This window comes from Athene cunicularia, assembly GCF_003259725.1.
Source record: "Athene cunicularia isolate RWA chromosome 3 unlocalized genomic scaffold, athCun1 chr3_part1, whole genome shotgun sequence".
Taxonomy (NCBI): Eukaryota; Metazoa; Chordata; class Aves; order Strigiformes; family Strigidae; genus Athene; species Athene cunicularia.
In genome coordinates, this window is record NW_020799097.1 from 50278967 (window position 1) to 50298648 (window position 19682).

General features: G+C 36.5%; 1 protein-coding gene across 1 annotated transcript in view; it reads right to left on the minus strand.

Moving 5' to 3' along the window:
* AK9 (adenylate kinase 9) overlaps positions 1-19682 on the minus strand; it is a 69415-nt gene that overhangs the window by 20180 nt on the left and 29553 nt on the right. The window contains exons 18-23 of the mRNA XM_026844369.1: positions 7745-7951; positions 6681-6799; positions 6049-6051; positions 5504-5716; positions 4676-4939; positions 336-454 (exon numbers count right to left, since the gene is read on the minus strand). Of these exons, the coding sequence (XP_026700170.1) occupies positions 336-454; positions 4676-4939; positions 5504-5716; positions 6049-6051; positions 6681-6799; positions 7745-7951 (925 nt within the window). The remainder of the gene's footprint in view (positions 1-335; positions 455-4675; positions 4940-5503; positions 5717-6048; positions 6052-6680; positions 6800-7744; positions 7952-19682) is intronic.

Genomic DNA, 19682 nt, shown 5'->3' on the forward strand with positions numbered 1-19682 from the left:
GTTTATTAATTAATTACATGAAAACATAAAATGTTTATTTACATATCTATTCTGTAAACCCATGAAAACTACCTGGCTATTCAGGAGATTTAATCCAATTCAAGTGCACCAAGTGCTTTTGTCCAGTCCTTTGTAGAGGGCATGAGACATTATGTTACTGTCAAAATATCAACCAAAATAGAGTAACAAACCTGAGACTGAGCGGTAGGTCATGATTCATATGAAGTACAAGAGCACTGAAATATTATCTGCAGTAGTTATTTATAATTGTGGACACAATGGATGATATATTTTCTAAGATTAATTAAAGAAAGAGAGAATCTAATTACAGTTACCGGAATGGCTCTTTCCTCCACCAGTCAGGAACAATGTTATCAAGGACTTCTGGAGACAGTGCCTTATTATCCATTAGATTTGCTTTGATTGCTTCTTCCTCATCAGTTAACTCCACTTCCTTTATATAAAGAAAATCCACAAGTAAAACAAAATAAACAATAGAAAGAAGGAAATATCTACCTGACACATCTAGTCTTTTTGACTAAGGTATGTGTCTTCATTTGATTTAAACCAGCAAAACCAAAGTGAACTCATTTGCACCATTTCACTGTAGTGCATGATACATTTTGGGATATTTTTCATGTGCTTCGGGTTGGGTACTTTCCTAGAGTTGGGGCAATTGCTGCTGTATGAGTTTTAATGAAACCTAAAATCAAGCACAATTGTTAAGTATTTAATTATACATAAGCTCAATTCAGAGGAATAGAAATGGAAATGATCCCAGTTTCTCGTAATTGCTTGCAAGAGCTTTTCGACTTAGTTATACATGTTCTCATGCTGGAAGACTATATGCTCTATATCAGAATGTTTTTTTAATTTTTAAAAGCAACTTATCTTTTGATGCAATCCAAAGAAAGATGTCAAAGGAAGATACATAAGGTTACTGGGTATAAGCACATGACCAGAAATCAGACAGATAACATTGTTCTGCAGAGCAGTAGTAGTATTAATGACTAGTCAAATGCAGAGCATTCAAATACAAAATCTAGCCGTTAAGTTCTTGTGAAAAACTGTTTTTTTCAGAGTATGTAACACTGAGATTGATATGGCTGAGGATGCACTTCTCATAGAATGGCTTCCTGACACAAACTGCAGTAACAAAGAATGAAAAGAGGGTATAGATTTATGATTCTGGATTAGTTTACATCAGTCACAATATCAAAATACACATTTTTACAAGTATACCAGATAAAAGACAACATTAGAAGTCAGAAAATATCACTGTTCTTGACCTGCTGTGTTCATTTTTGATGGTAATATTCACAGAAGAAAATAGTATTTTCTAGTGAGTTGATTTTTTTTCCTGAAAAGAGAGTGGCAAAGTGGTAAGAGAAACACATCTGGTATCTTTTAAAGAGGTCAATACTTTTTCTGCCATACCTTATCAAGGTCTCATTTGTAAAAAGCCACTTATATTTGCTTAAGAAGACTAGATACACAGTACCAAAAGAGTGTGTCTTTTAAATGTCAGTGGCCATCAAACATGCACCTAAGTTGCATTCAAAGTCACTTGGAGAGAAAGCTTAATATGTAGGTAGGTACTCTCCCATCCCTCTCAGCATATGGATTTAAGTTGTTCCCTGAGATTCTTTAATGAATTCATTACAAAGTTTTGCTGTCCTTTCCTCACACAGTAGTCATATTAACCCAAATCACTCAAGAATTTGTTAACATAACCTGTCAGAAAACAAAGGAATAACCCTTTTTAACAAAAGGTTCCAAAGTGATTCAGGAACCCTCAAAATGATGGTAGGGAGCTGCTTGCTGCAAGGACATGTCTGAATAAGAATTCATATGTCTGACATCTATTCAGATAATGTAGCCAAAAGAACTTGAAAAAAATGCTGGAAGCCACAGGTGTAATGTAGTGTGTGTGTGTGAGAGTTGGAGAGAATAATATTTTTCCCAATGCCTGACAGAGCATATATATTTAAAGTATTAGTATGGCATAACAGATACCCAAGAAGGCAAAGTGGTAGCCAGATCTGTAACACTGCATCTTGAAAGAAATTTATAAAGTGGGAGAAACCAGTAAAACCCATATGAAAATGTATCACTGACATCATCACTGCAGATGAACTGCTGAAATGGCAATTGTATTTGATAAAATAAAAGAAACACGAGATGTATATTCTGGGTGCAGAAAAGAAAACATCCCACATAGTGATGGTTCGAAGGACAAGGTTGCTCCCCAGACATGTCAGTGCTGCAAGGGCTTTGGCTGACACATACTAAAACAACCAGGATGATATCTTTTTGCTAAACTTCTCGGACTGCATGGTATGTTTTTGTATGCCTTTAGTATTTTTGCTTTGAATATTACAGCTGACATTTACCTTAAGCTTTGATAGATGTATTTCTAGTGTCTTGTGCCAAAGTGAAAGCAAATGATACAAATGAAATTAAATGAAAGTATTTTGGAGAGGTAGTGGGTCAGTGAAAAACAGGATAGTTGGACAGTCTGGTGGTAGTCATACTCAGAGAAATGCGTCGGAAGTCCATAACCTTATACTGTAGAGTTCTGTGCATGGACCCACAAATGGGTTTCTAAACTGAACTGCAGTTGTATCAGCTGTGCTTTGGTCATGCCATCAGATAAAGCGCTTTACAAAAAGTTTGAGAAAAAAATGCAAACGTAGAGGAAGATTGTTTACCAGCAGATACAAAGATGATGAAGAAAAAATACTAACAGAAGTGCCTTTGTGTAAGATGTGTTGATGCCAACAAAATAAAGCTGAGTGAGAGCCAGCCATAACCATCAGTGCTGGGAACACTTGCCGTATTTTTGGCTGTGATAACTGAGTTGTAAACTGACTTGCCAGAAGAACCTCCTCTTAGATTTAACTGATGAAAACCTGAATCTTTGTTCTGACATCCATGATTTTGATCTGTAGTCCATCTGTGTTGAAGCATTTGCATGCAAGCATTAGCTGCTTTTGTATTATTTAATCTGGAACACTACATTCCAGTTATCAGGGACGTCTTCTGTTTTTCAAGACAACAGAGAGTGGCCTTGAGTGCACCTTTGGCAGCTTCCTCGGCACCCATGAATGCAGCCTGTTGACTTGTTGTATATGTCCAGATTATATAAATGATCCCAAATTTGATCCTGTTCTCCTGTGAGTAGTACCGCTTTTTACCCATGCTTTTCTATCAGGCACAGAGACCTACAAGGCCACAGACTAGACTGTGATTGTAAAGACCAGAATAAAGAAGGCACTGAGCATCTCTGCCTTTTCAGTGTCTTTCATCAAAAGGTCACCTGCCCCACTCAATGACAGACTCGTATTTCCTAGGTCTTTCTTTGCTACTGTTGTTCTGTAGAAACTCTTCTTGCTACCCTTCAGATCCCTCAATAGTTTCCATTTGCACTGAGTGCTCATCTTCCTAATACTGTGCCTGGATGTTGTTTCTGTATGCCTCCTTTGTAGACTGCTTCCTCTCCTGCATGTTTCCTTAGATCCTGTAGTAGGAAGTCTTTGAAGCTCTTTGATGACTAGTAACTTGAAGGAACATAGCAGGTATCAGGAGCACAAAAAAAAAGGGCTCTTAGAATTTGATGCAGAAACTTATTTATTCCTGAAGCTTTGAGAGTTAGATAAACCCTATTTATATTGTCTAGGAGGTAGATTTTCAATTTCTTTGTACTATGCATTTTTTTAAAGATTTATATGCTGTGTACCTGTGTTGAGACTTCATACAATGAAGGCTTTTATCATATCCATTGCTGTCTAAAGAAGAATTCATTTGCATTGAAACCTTGTCTGTTTTTCTCAATATATCACTGGCTAATAAAAGAAATCACTCTCTCCTGATAAACATTTATGTAAATGTTTATTGTTCAGAGAAATTACACCCTGTAAGAGATGGGTTTTAGAATGTATATTTATAACAATTTTGAACGAGTATTCAATCTGATTAAGAAAAAGAACTATTTTTATGAAAACTAGAATTCATTAATTATTTTACCAGTATCATGAATATCTGGATATTTGAAAGTTTTTTAACTACAAGGCATATTTTATGCTTACTAAGAGGTTTTTTCTGATTTGAAACTCGGCTGCCAATAGGCAAAGACAACACTACAATCCATATTACAAAACCTTCTGTATTAAAAAAATACTAGCTTGCCCTGCTATGAACACTGAAATATTTCAGATTTTTGACAAGGGATACTCAGAGTGAAGGCCTGGTAGAGGCATTCTGTTCTTTTGCCCCAAGAGAGTGCAGAGAGCACTGCTGGTGAACATTTCTAAATTCCTTTGCAATTGGAGAACATGCACGAGACTGAACCAGCATATTCTAAGTACTTGAAGGAAACCTTACCTTCCAATTATTATTCTGGCCTTCATTTTTTTTTTTCTCAGTTTGTCTTCTTTTGCCCCATTTAGTGTCTATCTTTACTATTTAGAGAAAACACTACACATAATTCTTGGAAATGTTTTGAAGAATTTGCGGCATTCATAAGAAAACATTGTCAAGAACTATTAGTTCCAAATTTCATCAAGCAAACAATTTATGTAAGTAATTTTTATCAAGCTAGATTTTATAGGAAATTCCTATTCTGGTCTGAAAATAGTTATTTTGTGTATGGACATAAAAAAGATCAGGTTATTACCTGTTTGCTTTTTTCAGTCTCAGTTTTAGTCATGGTCTGAGAGAAGCCTTCCAGTTCCTGTGATACAATTGGTATTTTACTGTAATCTTCAGGTTCTTCATCAAAATGGGGCCCAACTTTCACTTTAGTTTTGGGTAAGATCAATTCCTGTAGATATTCTTCAAACTGAATATGGAAAATGCCTAATTTGTCTGCTATCTGTCGTGCACAAGTAGTTTTACCTGCTCCATGAGTCCCAAGTAAGCATACCCGTAAAGGAGGAGCCTATAAGACAAAATTGGAATATTTTGTAACCATTTGGAGTCTACAGTGCACCCCCTACTGCTTTTCACTTCCAAAATGCCATTAGAAAAATTGCATTAAAAACATAATTTTGCATTTTAATTTTTCCAGGCTTTCTATTGCTGTTCCAGACAGACTACCTGCTCTCTGGAAATACTGAACAGGTACACTATGACAGTTGATGCTATCAGGTAAAAATGAAACTTCATTACACAATTCTGGTAAATTTTCCCTTCTTTTACCCTTCTGCCGCCTTAAATATAGTAAAAAAACCCCACCAATATGTATGGTTTGTTAATCACATCTTATTATTATTGTAAGCCTTTATAATCTTCCTCTCTTTTCTGCTTTATTTGCATAATTAATTCAATGTATGACTAAAAAGTCACTAGGGAAGCAATGTGGGTTTTTTTATTCCAAGGACTTGCCTGATATATTTATTGTTGCCTAGAAAAAATCAACAATAATAAAAGATTATAAATGGGAATGGAAAATAGTAATTTTAATCTGTTATTATCTGCTTTAAACAATTTTGAAGATTCTCACTTGTATTGGTTCATTGTGAGCCACATACTCCTCAGGGTTCTTCAAAAATTTATCTCTGTACTCAGAAGTTGAAAAGTAATAAGTCTTTTCTTGATATTTAGCTGCATGTTCACAGAGTCCTGGGTAAAGGACAAAGTTCTCTTTCAGACTGACTGGACAAAAGTGTTTTGTGTCTCCCATGTGCCTTTTCTTTTCCTTAGTTTTTTCTTCATCCTGGAAATACAAAAATTTTCAAAAACTATTTGAATTCAGTAGTTCACTTAGATTAAGTAGATTAAGTAGATCAGATTAAGTAATGACAAATACATCAACTGAGCATTGAATAAGAATGGTATTCTAAAGATAGTTTGTAATCTGAATATGTCTACAAAAATACACACTTTTCAGACTCAGAGTCAGAAAACAAGCTGTAGTGAGAGAATTACTGAGAAAAGAATGACCATTTAAAATTTGAAATGATATTATAGTTATCTGTTGAAGACCAAAATTAGCTAGAAGTATCTGTGATAAAATCTTCTCCAGCTGTGTTCTTGAAACTCACTAACTTCCTGTTACTTTTAAATGTGCAGAAGTAGAACTCTTCAGAAAAGGCAATGAGAGCTGTTATTATGAAGTCAGAATACTTATCCAATAAAACTAATTTCTAAAAAATCTATTCAGTACCGCTCCAGAACAGTAGACAGATATCCTGTAGTGTTAAATTTGGGATTGGGCATCTTCAATATAGGATGAAAATAAAAGAAAGGCAAAGTTAGATTTGATTTCATTAAAGTGGGTGTTTGAAAATTATCAGTAGCTGAGATGAAACAGAAGATTGCACACTAGGAGTCTCCATCTTTTGATGTTTGGCTCATAGAATTGTTAGCTGACAGAAACCAAACTTCACATTTGTTTCTTTAATAAAACCCGTCTTTGCCATCTGGCAAAACTCGGTACATACATTCTCTCTATTAGCATGGGGTATTTATGCTTCTTGCTGGAATAAAACTACTATCAGCCAGAACATAGGAATATAATGAAAGTATTCTTGAAACATATGCTGATACTTATTCTGTAAGAAGGCTGAAACTGGATCATAGAAAATCAGGTGCAAAATCTAGCTTCTCTGGGGCTATGTTCAAACTGAAAATAAATGAGTTAAAATAAAAGCATAAATAGACAAAGCCAGCATGCTTACTTCATTTTCATTTTCTTCTTCAACTTCTTCTTCTTCATCTTCCCCTTCAGCAGCCAGATCTTCTGCTTCCTCATCTAAGTCTTCAGCAGATAATTCCCAACCATGATATTTAAAAGGTTCTGAAAAGGTTAGAGGTTTTTTTCTGCTTCAATATTTTTCATTTGGCTATGCCAGAATATATTCCTTTTGTCCATAAAAGTAAGCACATATGAGAAAGCAAATCATGCCAACTGTCTATTTTATTTCTCCTATTATTAGACCAAGATGTTCTACCTGGATGTAGGAAGTAATATATTGCATCTTCCAAAAATGGAAATTCTACTGGTTGTTTTTTGGTTGAAGTAAATTGGTATTTTCAATGGGAACTTGTAGTATAAGAGTATTATACAAACACACACAGGCAGTGTCATTGCTGTTTGCAACAGGTTCTATTGTTCATTGGGGAAAATCATCAGCCAAATTTTATTTGATTATAAAGCTAGCACACTAGATGTTTTGATTAATAAAACACTTGCATTGTGGTAATGATAGTAAGAATGTAGTATTACTAGTATTTATCCAATACTCAAAATTGTTAAGAGATTTGAGCACACAAGTGAAGAAAGGTAATTTGCAAAAAAAATATCAATACTGTAGAAATCCAGTCTTGAAACAAAATTTATGCAGGTGGGTAGACTGGGTTGTTACACACCCTGAAATTCTCACTGACCTCAATTAGTGTTGTACATTAGTGAACCTTTGTTATCTGTCCATTTCTCAAATCAGTATCCTGACATGAACAGAGCAAGTAACTGGGGAAATGCACTGCCAGAATGTTTAGGGAGCTATCATGTACATATTTGTATAGGCATATATATATATTTTTAAATATATATATTCCCCAGTCCTCCTATGTCTTAAAGGCTGCTTGTGTGCTTTTCAGCTCACCCACAGAACACAGCATGTCCTGTTCCCACTTCATGTGAATAATTCAGAACTGAGTATAACCTATATATTAATCATACAAGCTCTCCAAAGTCCCTCTTGGTAGGTTAAGTGTAAATCACATAAACAGTATTACTTACTTTCCATAACCAGCACAGTTTGATTAAGCAGACTTTCTGGAGTTTGCTCGGCAACCTCTAAAACAACAACCTGAACTAGAGATGACTGCCTGATTTCTGACTCCACTGTTTGCCAGTCATGCATGAAAAGGTCAATCTTCTTTTCAATTATTTCAATTTCCGGTATATCTGGAAAATCATCCTCTGAAAAGTCAGGTAGTATGATTTCTGAAAATCAAATAGTATATAAAAGGCAATGCTCCTCTGAAATGTTTTGCATTTTAAAATTATTATTATTATGCTTTAGGATTATCTCTATTTTCCTCAAACATGGTGGTCTTTTTTTTTTAATGCTGCTTTCTTCCTCCCTTGTAATTATGAATTGTTACATTACTAGTTTATAAAGACACTTTGAAAATGCCATATTCACTATTCTGATATAGTATATGTTGATGCTTGTATAGGAAAATAAATAAGGTCAACTTATTTAACTAAATTTGCATATGGTTATTTAAATAAGCACACAAAAAAATATAATAACTCCTTCTGAAAAAAAACCCTCACATTAACTTAAAAATTACAATTTAATGAGGAACAGTTTTTGACAGGCTATCTATCTATTTATACCTCATACGGAACATGCCAGTATAGGAAGAAATAAAGAACAGAAAAACTAGCATACTCGGCAAAGAAGCAACTTTATGTTCTGACCTGGTTCAGATTCAGTTACTGAAGCTGTTGTGGAGTGTTCGGCTTGCATGTTACGTATCTGTTCTTTTTCAAGTGGATTGTGTTCTCTTTACATGAATAGAAATAATAATGCATGCTACTAGGTGTTTTTCCTCTTTGGCATAAGATCTCAATATACAGATGCTAATGCATTAAACCTTCATTTACTCAAAGGCACACAGATATATAAAGATCATCATGGCAAAACTGCAGAGAAAATAGAAGATTTAGGGGAGAAAAGAAAAAGAAGGGACTAAACAGAGAAGTCCACCTCAGTGTAAATATCAAGGATATGCAGGATGGTATCAAAGACTGAAATCCGAAGTTGACAAAGGCAAAGTAGTGAACTAAACCACTAAATCATGTAATATAAGAGTTTTAAAACGCATTACAAACTGATGCTTCTAACCATTAACTAAGAAATGAGGCAAGACACACCTACAAAAGGCAGCCTAGGGAGCGCTAGCAACCAGGAGCGCTGCAAACAGAGCGGGCAGAGTGCAGCGCAGCAGTTTGCACCACAGTTCATGTGGTGGAGAGAAGAGCTTGCAGGAAGGACATAGTCACCTTAGCAGCTCAAGAGGGGAGTTCAGTTGCTGGTCATCGGCCTCTCCTAAGGAGCTATGGTATCCACTCAGAAGAAAGCTGTATCCCTGCAGAAGGGATGTGGCAACCCAGACACTTCTTCACTGTCAGGCTGGTGAGGCACTAGAACAGGTTGCCCAGAGGTTGTGGGTGCCCCCTCCCTGGCAGTGTTCAAGGCCAGGTTGGATGGGGCTTTGAGCAACCTGGTCTAGTGGAAGGTGTCCCTGCCCATGGCAGGAGGTTGGAACTAGATGACCTTTAAGGTCCTTTCCAACCCAAACTGTTCTATGATTCTATGACAGAGCTCCCATGAAAACATGGAGCCATCCAGGTCTCAGGCTGCAGGGTGTGCCAGAGCCTTTCATTGGTAAGGGATGGAAGTAGTGAGAACAGCTGTGTGAGGTGTGACCAGGTGTCTGATGGGAGAGCTGTGAGGGGAAGTAGAAATGTTAAGCATCAGGGAGTCTGAGAAAGAGACAGACTGGTGGAACCATGTCCTACCCTCGAGACGAAACAGGAACAACTACCAGAAAAAAAACAAGATCAAGGGGATCCTGTACCCTCCCTCTGTCAGGCTGAAGGCAGTAGCATAAAGGAAAGGAGTAAATGGAGGAAAGTCCACACTCGAGGTGGTAGGCAAAGCCTCTCCTTGTCCATCTCCCCTTCTCAGGTGCCTCTGTACAACAGGTATGAGGCTCTGGATTTGGAATGACAGTCAGTGGAGGATGTGGTTTATGGTCCACCTGCACCAAAGGTGTTGCCAGGGACAGAAAGGCCAGAAATGATTACCTCTATATGCATTAAAAATATACTGAATATCATAAAAGAATTGATACTGATTTTAAAGAAAAGTTATTTTCCTCCTCATTGATAACAACTTTAAAAACTCCAAACAAAACGGTACTTGAAACATCTATTTGTACTTCTTCAATCTTAAAAGTTGTTTTCAAATACTAAGAAATCCCATTTAGAATAATTTATCTGTTGAGACATTTTTGGCTCTTCCCAGTGAAATGGATAGGCATGCTAAAATTACTATGGTAACTCATTGTCCTGGAAGAAATGGATATTGCCTCTGTTTATCCTACTGAGTGTAGGAAGAACATGCAGGTATTGAAGGCTGAAAGTCCTCCCAAAGAATAGAGCCATTGCATTATACTTGAAAGCCACCATGTTATTCACAGAATTCTCAGGAACATCTTCTCTTACACTACTGGCAAAGCCGCTGCACGTAGCACAGCCTATGTTCACCACGTTCTTGGAGCATGACTTTGTGTGCTGTTCCCTCTGCACTTTCTCAGGTATACACTTACAGGGATCTTAAGAATATGCTTACTTTTGCACACAAAGGCATGTTGTACCTATGACCTACAGAACCCAAATACTGGTGCTATGAAGCAATACAGATGCATGCATGTGTGGAGTAATTCTAAAAAGTACCAACAATGAGATGTAAAAGTGTAACCCATTTCTCTGGAGGCTAGAAGTCATCCATAGTTATACAAGGATAAAGACTGTGAATACCATTTGCCGGTCACTACACTCCAGGACAAGGAGTATATAAATGATTATAATAATACTAATACAAAATAAATTAAAATAATTAAAAAAAAAAAATCATGGCTTTCCTCTGTGGATACTTGAACTGAGAAACTCACAAAACATTTTGGCTTTAATGAAGCCATGTCTGCATACAGTAACTTGTTTAACATGTAAGAGAAAGAAAAGACTGATCTCTTAAGATACATCGTGCAGAAATTTGTAGTGTCAGTTGTTTAAGATCAGAGAAGTCCAAGCCTGTCTCCTAACACTGTCTCATGAAAAGTAAACAAAAGTTAGAGAATGAAAGAATGCATTCATGTAAATAATAAATTCACAGACACTACCCCATGGTAAACGTGACAAATGTGTTGTCATACTTGGAGAGCAAAGTAAAAAAGGGATAGTTTCTTCCACTGCCATCCATTTTGCTGAAAAAAGCAGAGGGAATTAAAGACTCAATATTGATGGCAGATATTGAATTTAAAACTTGCTATTGACACATTAACAGAAAAGGGGAAAAATACTCATTGTTTCCTAGGGCTGCAATTAGTACCCATTTAGACATTGTTAGTCCTTGAAAGTCCTGAGAAATTCTATCTCAGCTAGAAGAAAATACAGAGGTGCGTAGATAACACCATTACTCCTTGTCCTTACTAAGTCAAGAACAGTCTCTGGCAGCAGCAGTGCGCTGTTGTTGTTGCTATTCCCATTCCCTGCACTCATATAATTTTCAACCCTGATTTTCTTCTTTTTCTTACCATTTTTCTTTTGTGTTCTGTTTAATAAGTCTGATATCTGTGCCTTCAGATAACAGACAGAAAAGCAGTTGAGAGCAATGACTTAAATGATCTGATATAAGTTTGCTGTGACTTACAGCGTGTGCTGTGTTTGTCTCTTGCCAGAAATGAAGCTACAAGAAAGAGCCTGAACAGCGGGATGGAGTGATTTTCTACTTTGCTATAATTTTCCCCTCCTCTTGTTGTTTCTGTCTTGTTTTGAGTTTGAAAGAGCAGGAACAGATTTTGACACAAGCAACAACAGGTTCAGTCTATTCCAATGAACTTTTCCCGATTTTTACCAGAAGGACCATTACTATATTTTTCCTTATATAACTTCCTACACATAAGAAGGAGAGTTATTACTAAAAAAGAAAGCCTTATGTAATGCCTTGTATGTTGAAAGCTTTGATCATTTTCTTAAAAATACAAAACCCCAAACCATTAAAAAAACAGTTTTATGGTTAGTCCCTTGCATTAAGCAGGCCAGTGCTCACTATGTGAAACTGCAGCACTGTAACATTCGTTTTGAGTTTGCCCAAACCTGAAAAATCCAAACAACTTTTCTGGTTCATGAAGAGTTGAATTGCACTGTTACAATTTTATTCTTTAATTCCTCCCGGAACTGAATGTCTCTCTATATTCTCTTGTGGATTGTTGAAGAAATCCACAAATGCCACATATAATTTTCCAAAATAGAGCCAGATCAAAAAATGCTATTACTAAGAACAATGTAGCTGGATTTCAGTGATTAGGTACTAGTAAGATCATCAGGAAACAGGGCTAAACATAATGGTCAGAGTAGATACGCTGCCTAACTTTTGTCTAATGTGTTACCAACTAAAGCATCACCTGGAAGCGTCAGTAGCAGCTGGGATATGTGAGCGCCAGGAAGACAAGGAACACATAAAACAAATTTTTCTGACTTGGATGGCTAAGCTATCTATGAAGCTATTATATCAAAGGTCAGTGCCACTACTGTCTTCTAAAAGAAAGCAATCCTCCAGTAAGTTAATTGCCAGAGAGCTAGTGTTAGGGACTCCTGTTCTTTTGACATCAACCAGACTTAAAAAGATGCAGGGTTTCAAATACAAGTCTCCTTTTGACATTCCTTCATGGTCACTAAGGTTGGCCCCTTACTAGTTTGTTACTTGCTGTGCCTATTTCTACAACCTTTTATTCCATATATGAAGTCAAGCACATAAAAGTTAGTTTGGCAGTTTTTTGTCTACATCTCCTTATGGGTCTGGGTCTTAATGTGCAATCCTCTAGAAAGATAGTAAATTTCTAGATTCTTAGGTGCTTTTAAGAATTTTATTCTTCCACTTATGAGGCTGAAACTGTTATTCTCTCCATACCCCCGTTTACTTCTACTATATATGACAAACTGAGATTTGAAATAAATCAGGCCCTCTATGCCAGTTCATACACTGGCTCAGGGACCTGAGAGCAGCCCTGGGCCTGGCCTGTCCCTGCCCAGGCCCCTGGGGCTCCCCCCACCTGCCCACGGCCCGGGACCCCCTGTCCCAGCAATGCCATGGCAGGGCCAGTCTCCAGCTCCCCACAGCCCTTCCCAGCTGTGGGCTCTGCTGAGCTGGGCCCACCCATGGGCCAACACCTCAGCCTGGCCTCAGCTCATCCCTGTCCCCAGGGGTGCCCAGTGCCCAGAGCTGGAGCTGCCCCGCTCCTGGCTGGGGTGCTGGGACCGACTCTGGCTGCCAGGTCCTGTCCCGATGGCCACGTCATCACACTGTGCTGCCAGCTCCCTGTTCCTTTGGGAGCAGTTGGCCCTCACAGTGTCCTGACATGCTGTCCTCAAGATGAATGGCAAAACTTCTATTTTAACCGAGCCACCTTTAAATAATGGGTTAACAAATAAACAGTTTGGCAAGTATTTTGTGATCTTTTATAACAAAGAATACTTAGTTCATTTCCCCTCTTTTTTGACAGCTTTGAACAACACAACTATTAGACTGACACCTCAGTGGCTACCCTTCCCTCTATTTGAATGATTAGTAGTCGAAACATACACCAAAAGTGCAAAAGGGCATACCATTAAACAGAAACACCTTGCAGATTTCAAATAGTCTTGAATTAGTCATTATTTTCTTCTTGAAAATGTTTATAAGCATTTGTATTATACTAAACTACACATTCATTTTATAGATGTCATTACATTACTTATCCCTGAAATGACACTTCTGTCTCTTGTTGTTATTCTAAATAGAAACATGAAAATACCTTCCTTTTTATGTACATTAAAGATGTTGCGTAAATGGTACAATCGACTATGTTGTGTTTAGCAGTGATGTATTCCAAATGAGACAGGTGTAGCCAGCTAAAACCGGCTTAAATTTGGGCAGCTCTAATGCATTATGTAATGATGATTCCATTAGGAACACAGATTTTAAGACAATAAGCAAAGGATACATTAATAGCTAGGTTTTGCTAACTGCTTTTTGCACGTGTCATCCCTGGCATATCCACACTGCAGAAATCACATGTCCTGCTTTGTGAATCACAGTCCAATTCAGAGCAGTAAAGTATGGAAGATGGTAATGCATCCTGTCTGGATCTAGCCTTCAACAGATTGTTTTTTATAGTCCTGCCCTCAGTTCTGAGTAGGTCATAAAACTTTGGAAATACACAGGCAGAGTAATGGATTTAAATGAAGTTTTGACACCATCTGAGACAGAATATTAAATGTGGTAACAAATCCACTCAATAGAGTGCTTCCCGTATGAACCTTAATCTCAGAAATACAATTCATGTTATACCTCTCCTCTTGGGCCGTATTTAGCAAATGATGGACCAGCATGTGTTCCAGCTTTGATTCTCTACTCTACATGCATATTTCCATTGGATTACCTCTATCTGAGAGGTTTTTTGCTTAAGGAAATCTATCCAGCAGCAATTATTGCATACTTATGGAGCTTTTAAATGGATTACACAGGCCTAAGCAAACTGCAAAAACTTGCCTCTGGAAAGAGGGGAGTAGTAACAAAAGAAAAAAGGATTACACTCCTAGGGAAAAGGGACAACCCCAAAATTGGACAACCCAAACACTATTTGGTTTTCAGGTATTTGAACCTTATTATGACAGAAATGTTCCCTCCCTGGCATTTGGTTTGTTTCAAACTGGGTCTCAGGGACTGAAAATACTGAAAATATTTTTAAGTAAGGAAGGCAGCTGTACCTTTGCCATTAGATATAAGTTATTCTGCTTGATTTATGCTGAGGAGTTATTTATTTTAAAGAAATACAAAACATAGTCAAGAAAAATATTTGACAGTAATGGTTTAAAAATAAATGGGTCTGAAAATGCAAACAATTTCCTTCAGAGGAGGTGGCAGTCTAACAGTCCTGTTCCTAATTTCTTTTCTTTGTCACAGAGGTGATAGGAAAAAATTCTCTCCAGCCCTAAATCTGGAGCTTTCATGGGGAATGCCTATAAGGCAATATCTAATATTATTTTGCTTTGTGTTTTCTTTGCCTTTACTGAGCATAGTTACCATAGAGACAAACAATCCTCAAAGGATTTCTGCCTCTACATTCTCCAAGTGAGTTGCTGGGGAAGGAAAGGCTTTAATATCTTTTTTTTTCCAGTGTTCTGCTAGTATTAGATATGACTTGTTCTGCCTTCAGTCCATATTCAGCACCAAAAAGAAGAAATCCTTCTTTCCTCCCCTCTCAAACCCTGTCAAAGCTGAGACACACACCAGAAGCCAGCGTGTCTTCTTCATTAGTTTAACTAATTAAATAGAAAGGCAAAATGTAGGATAACTGTGACACTTCCATTCCTTGAAACTGATATGTATTTAATTTTGAACATATTTGCATTTGTCTTTTTGAAACAGACCTCGTAGATTGTTTATACAGACCTTTCATTACTTGTAAATATATGCTGTCAAATAATTTTCAGCATATTACAGTGAAATGTACTAGGAGACAAACATATTGTGTGTACTGATTTATGGTGTTTGGGAAAAAAAGCATTTTGGTTTACAGATTAAGTTGATTCTAATGCATAAAAATGTGTATATTTAACAACTTGCTATTTAAAGTAAAATATTTTATGCTGGATTTATTTCTCTTTTGGACTTTAACATATTCTAAAAATTCTAGTAGATAAAAGCTAAAATGTGTATTTTAAAAACTAAAGCAGTCTGCCTCCATTAAAGATGAGTTGCCTTCAAAGTGTTTTTGAGAGAAGGTCACTATAGGATTTCACATATCATTAGCTTCTGACTTTGTGAAGTTCCATTGTTGCAGAAGTTTACCTTATACTAAAAGAAGAGAACATGACTCTGTGCAAAATCTAGCAAGCTGTTAGCAGGACAATGGATGATTAAGGGAAATACAGAACACATTTTGATCATTCTCATTCAAAGTTAAAATTAATCCATTCCCATTTTCCCCAAGATCTCTTGGCACAAGGAATGGATAGTAATTTCTGATTAATGTGGATATAATACTAATTTTAAAATGGTCTGTAAAACCGGGTTTTTCCTGGGTTTTAGTTCTTTTTACTTTTTCTTTTTTTGGGGGGGTCACAATCCATGAGTGATGTTCTAGGTTTTTTGCAGCTGATTTCCCTCCCTTATCACTTCATCCTGTAGAGAGTGCTGAAAGATTTCTGAATACAAGAAATTATGTCAATCTCTAATTTCAGCAATGCTCACTCTATTTGTTATTTCCATAGACCCCTGTTTTATTAATTTGGTATTTAGGAAGTAGAGGCAATAGTAGGATTTTGAAATTTCTCTGCCTAAAATGCTGTGATTACAGGTATTAGAATGTAATTATCGTATTCGGCTTATGAAGGAGGGCAGAAAGTGGCTTTGAAGATCATGCAACTTTGCTCAAAGACTGAACAAAGTTAATATCACTACAGTTCGCTTTGAAGTTTGTGGTATAAGTAATTTTCTATCCCTTGTCTGGAAATTAAGAAACTCTCCTTGTTCAAACTCTCTCACAGAAAAGCCTCCAGTTAGTGTTAGGAGGAAAAAAAGCAAATCAGGATGCAAGGCAGCCAAGAAAAAGGAAGGAAATATATTCAGAAGCTGTAGGTCTGAGCACACATCAACTGCCTGGTAAATGCTATAATTACAATTGATTCCAAAAAGCATTTCTCCTCAAAGACTAAAGAGGAAATGTGCTAACATGTACAGGTTTAATTATTGTTATATTTACTTTTTGGTTTTGTTTAAAATATCTTACTGAATTTAACACAATGATAAAAAAATAAAGCAAGAACATGAATAAAAGCTAAAGAGATGGGTATTGATTCAACCCTCCAACATCTGTAATATGAAAAAGGGAGGGTTTGGGATCAATATTGAGTTTATAACAAATATTGATAGTACCAGCTGTGAAGGACAAGCACAGGAGACAATGGCTGAAATTATCAGCTCTAGCTACTCATTTATTTCTTGCAAGAGCTTCTGCCCAAATAGCAAAAGTAGCAGAAGAGACATCAGTGAAGATGGGGTTGAACTAACATAACACCCTGAGCAACTGAGGCATAGGCATACATGTACTTCTATTGAGTTTGCTACAGGAAGGGGGTAATCTCTGACAGAAAAGTAGGGCTGAAAAATAAAGTACAGAAAATAAAGTCTTAAACCATGACAACTGTTTTGCTTCAGTGGATAAGAACAATTATATGAGATATTTTATTGCTGAAACGTGGCAGGAAAGAAATATGCCAAGTTTTACTTCACAAAGTTTGCTTGAACCCACAGATCTACCTGAAGCTGTAGAACTCTTCTACAATGCCTGAAATATATTCTCATGAAGTCATATAGCTGTCTCCTAGTATAAATAGATCCATACTCATGCAAAGCTTCTGCAAAAATGCCTAAATACAGTAAGAAATTCCTGAAAATAATTTAAACTCAGAATATTTGAGTCAAAGGACATGAACAAAGATGTGGAGCTATAATTTTCAGCTAGACACTACAAGCAGGAGTTACTACATAAATTGTTTTGTGTACCTTCAACAGACATTTTCAGTGTTGAACTTAGCTTCTTAACTGACTTAAATACATTTGTTAAATTTACCCAAAGTCTACTTCTGCATTTACTTTCATTCTCATTAAGACACGTGTAAGTACCTTGCTCATTACTGGAACATTTTTTTCCTTTTAAATAATAGATATTATAAATTTGAATATGTTCAGTCCTGAAGCAATTCCAGTTACTTCAGTGTCCCACTGAGGTTACAAAAATTGCACTTACTGAAATGCACATTTATTTGTATGGAATGGAATGGAATGGAATGGAATGGAATGGAATGGAATAGAATAGAATAGAATAGAATAGAATAGAATAGAATAGAATAGAATAGAATAGAATAGAATAGAATAGAATAGAATAGAATAGAATAGAATAGAATAGAATAGAATAGAATAGAATAGAATAGAATAGTTCCGTTGGAAGGGAGCTACAATGATCACCTAGTCCGATGGCATGACCACTTCAGGGCTGGCCAAGTTAAAGCATTTTGTCAAGGGCATTGTCCAAATGCCTCTTAAACACTGACAGGCTTGGGGCATCGACCACCTCTCCAAGGAGCCTGTTCCAGTGTTTGATCACCCTGTTGGTAAAAAAAAGCTTCCTAATGTCCAACCTAAACCTTTCCTGGTGCAGCTTTGAACCATTCCTATATGAGACATCAAAAGAGCATGATTTGGGTTCTGGAGTATTTTTCTGAGTTTTCATTTTTATACTATAACTGCTATATATAAAACTCCCAAAACTGTGAACATATCACTCATTTATATTTTTGTAAAGACATGTCACGTGGGAGAAAGGCTGCAGTCAATGTGCTGATGGCACTACATGTGAAATAAAACAGATGTCAGGCTAAGAGCAGCATGACTGAAGTGTTTTGGTGAGTCAGTATTTGATTATTGAAATCAAATGTAGGCGTAGGAAAACATGATTTTCTCTGAACAAGGACTTATCACGTGTTAAGAGCACAAGTGTGTATATCACATTATTACTTCTATCATTAATAATTGTTGTTTTGATGTACTCAGATCAAAATGAGTTAGATATTCAAACCTAAGATGAACTTTGTTGAGACAGAGATAACAGAGTATCTGCATAGAACCCTTTATATTTAATATTTTAGAACTTATTCACTGTGGAGATGTGTTTATTAGAAACTATAAAAAGTTATAATGTTGAATTTTTAAAAAGTTTATGTGTAATTTAAAGAACCCTACAAAGCTAGAGTATATTTTTTCAGAGAGTAGGTGAAACATTACCTAATTAAAAAATAAACGCATGTTATCATATTCAGTCAATCTTATACTACATTTACAGCTTAGGCCTAGTTATATATAGGTAAAATAAATGCCAGTCTGGATAATGAAAGAAAGTGGATGTGACACATATTGACAATACAGAACTTAAGCTTGGCCATAATAATTTTCTACAGAAACCAGTATGTTTTATTTGAAAGGAAGACAGGAATGGCAGTCTAGGCCACCAATGCTGAAAAAAAAAAAAAAAAAAAAAAAAAAGTGGGAACTTGTGTGCTTTTTAATTTCAGCTTCAGGCCTTAGGTGATAATTTAGGCTACGATGGAGAAACCTTGAGATCCCATAGCAGAGGAAGAAAATACTCTAAAGTGCCTAACCTAGTTCTTAATGTAGATACAGATGCTCATGCATGGTACTTCATCTTGACAGCTGATACAAATCAGACAGCAACATTCTTCTAAGAAAGTAGGCAGATGAAGGAAGGCAAAAAGGAAAGTACAAGCCTGCAACTTTTTTGACTGTTGAGGTTCAAAAACATTGAAAATAACTGGAATTAATTCTAAATTTTGACCTAACTGACAGTATTGTCTGAAGTGCAAAAATCCAGCCTATTTGTGACAGTTGACCTGCCCCAAAAATCTCACTTCTCACAGATTATTCACTCCTGCCCAAGGCAATTATATTTTCACTGCTAGAAACAAAGTATAGCACAATTCTGATATAAAAGTAGGTTCTTTACAGGAAGTAAAGTATTAGAGGGGAAACCTCATGTAATACACATAATCCTGTTATTTTTTATGTTGTAAGGTTATGTTATTAAAGGCTAATCTCCATAAGCACAAAGGAGGGGAGGAACAAACCCAATAACCTAATCAGAACAAACATAACCTTGATTTGACTCCCCTCAGGGTCATTAAAAGAGGATGATGAGGGTATTGTCTGGGTGTGAGATCTATTGAGATGAGTCAACCAGAGAGGCTCTCCCTGGCTGAGGGGGATTACTGCCTACAGGGTATAAGATTCATTAGGGGATGCCAGGAAAATCAGTTTGGGATT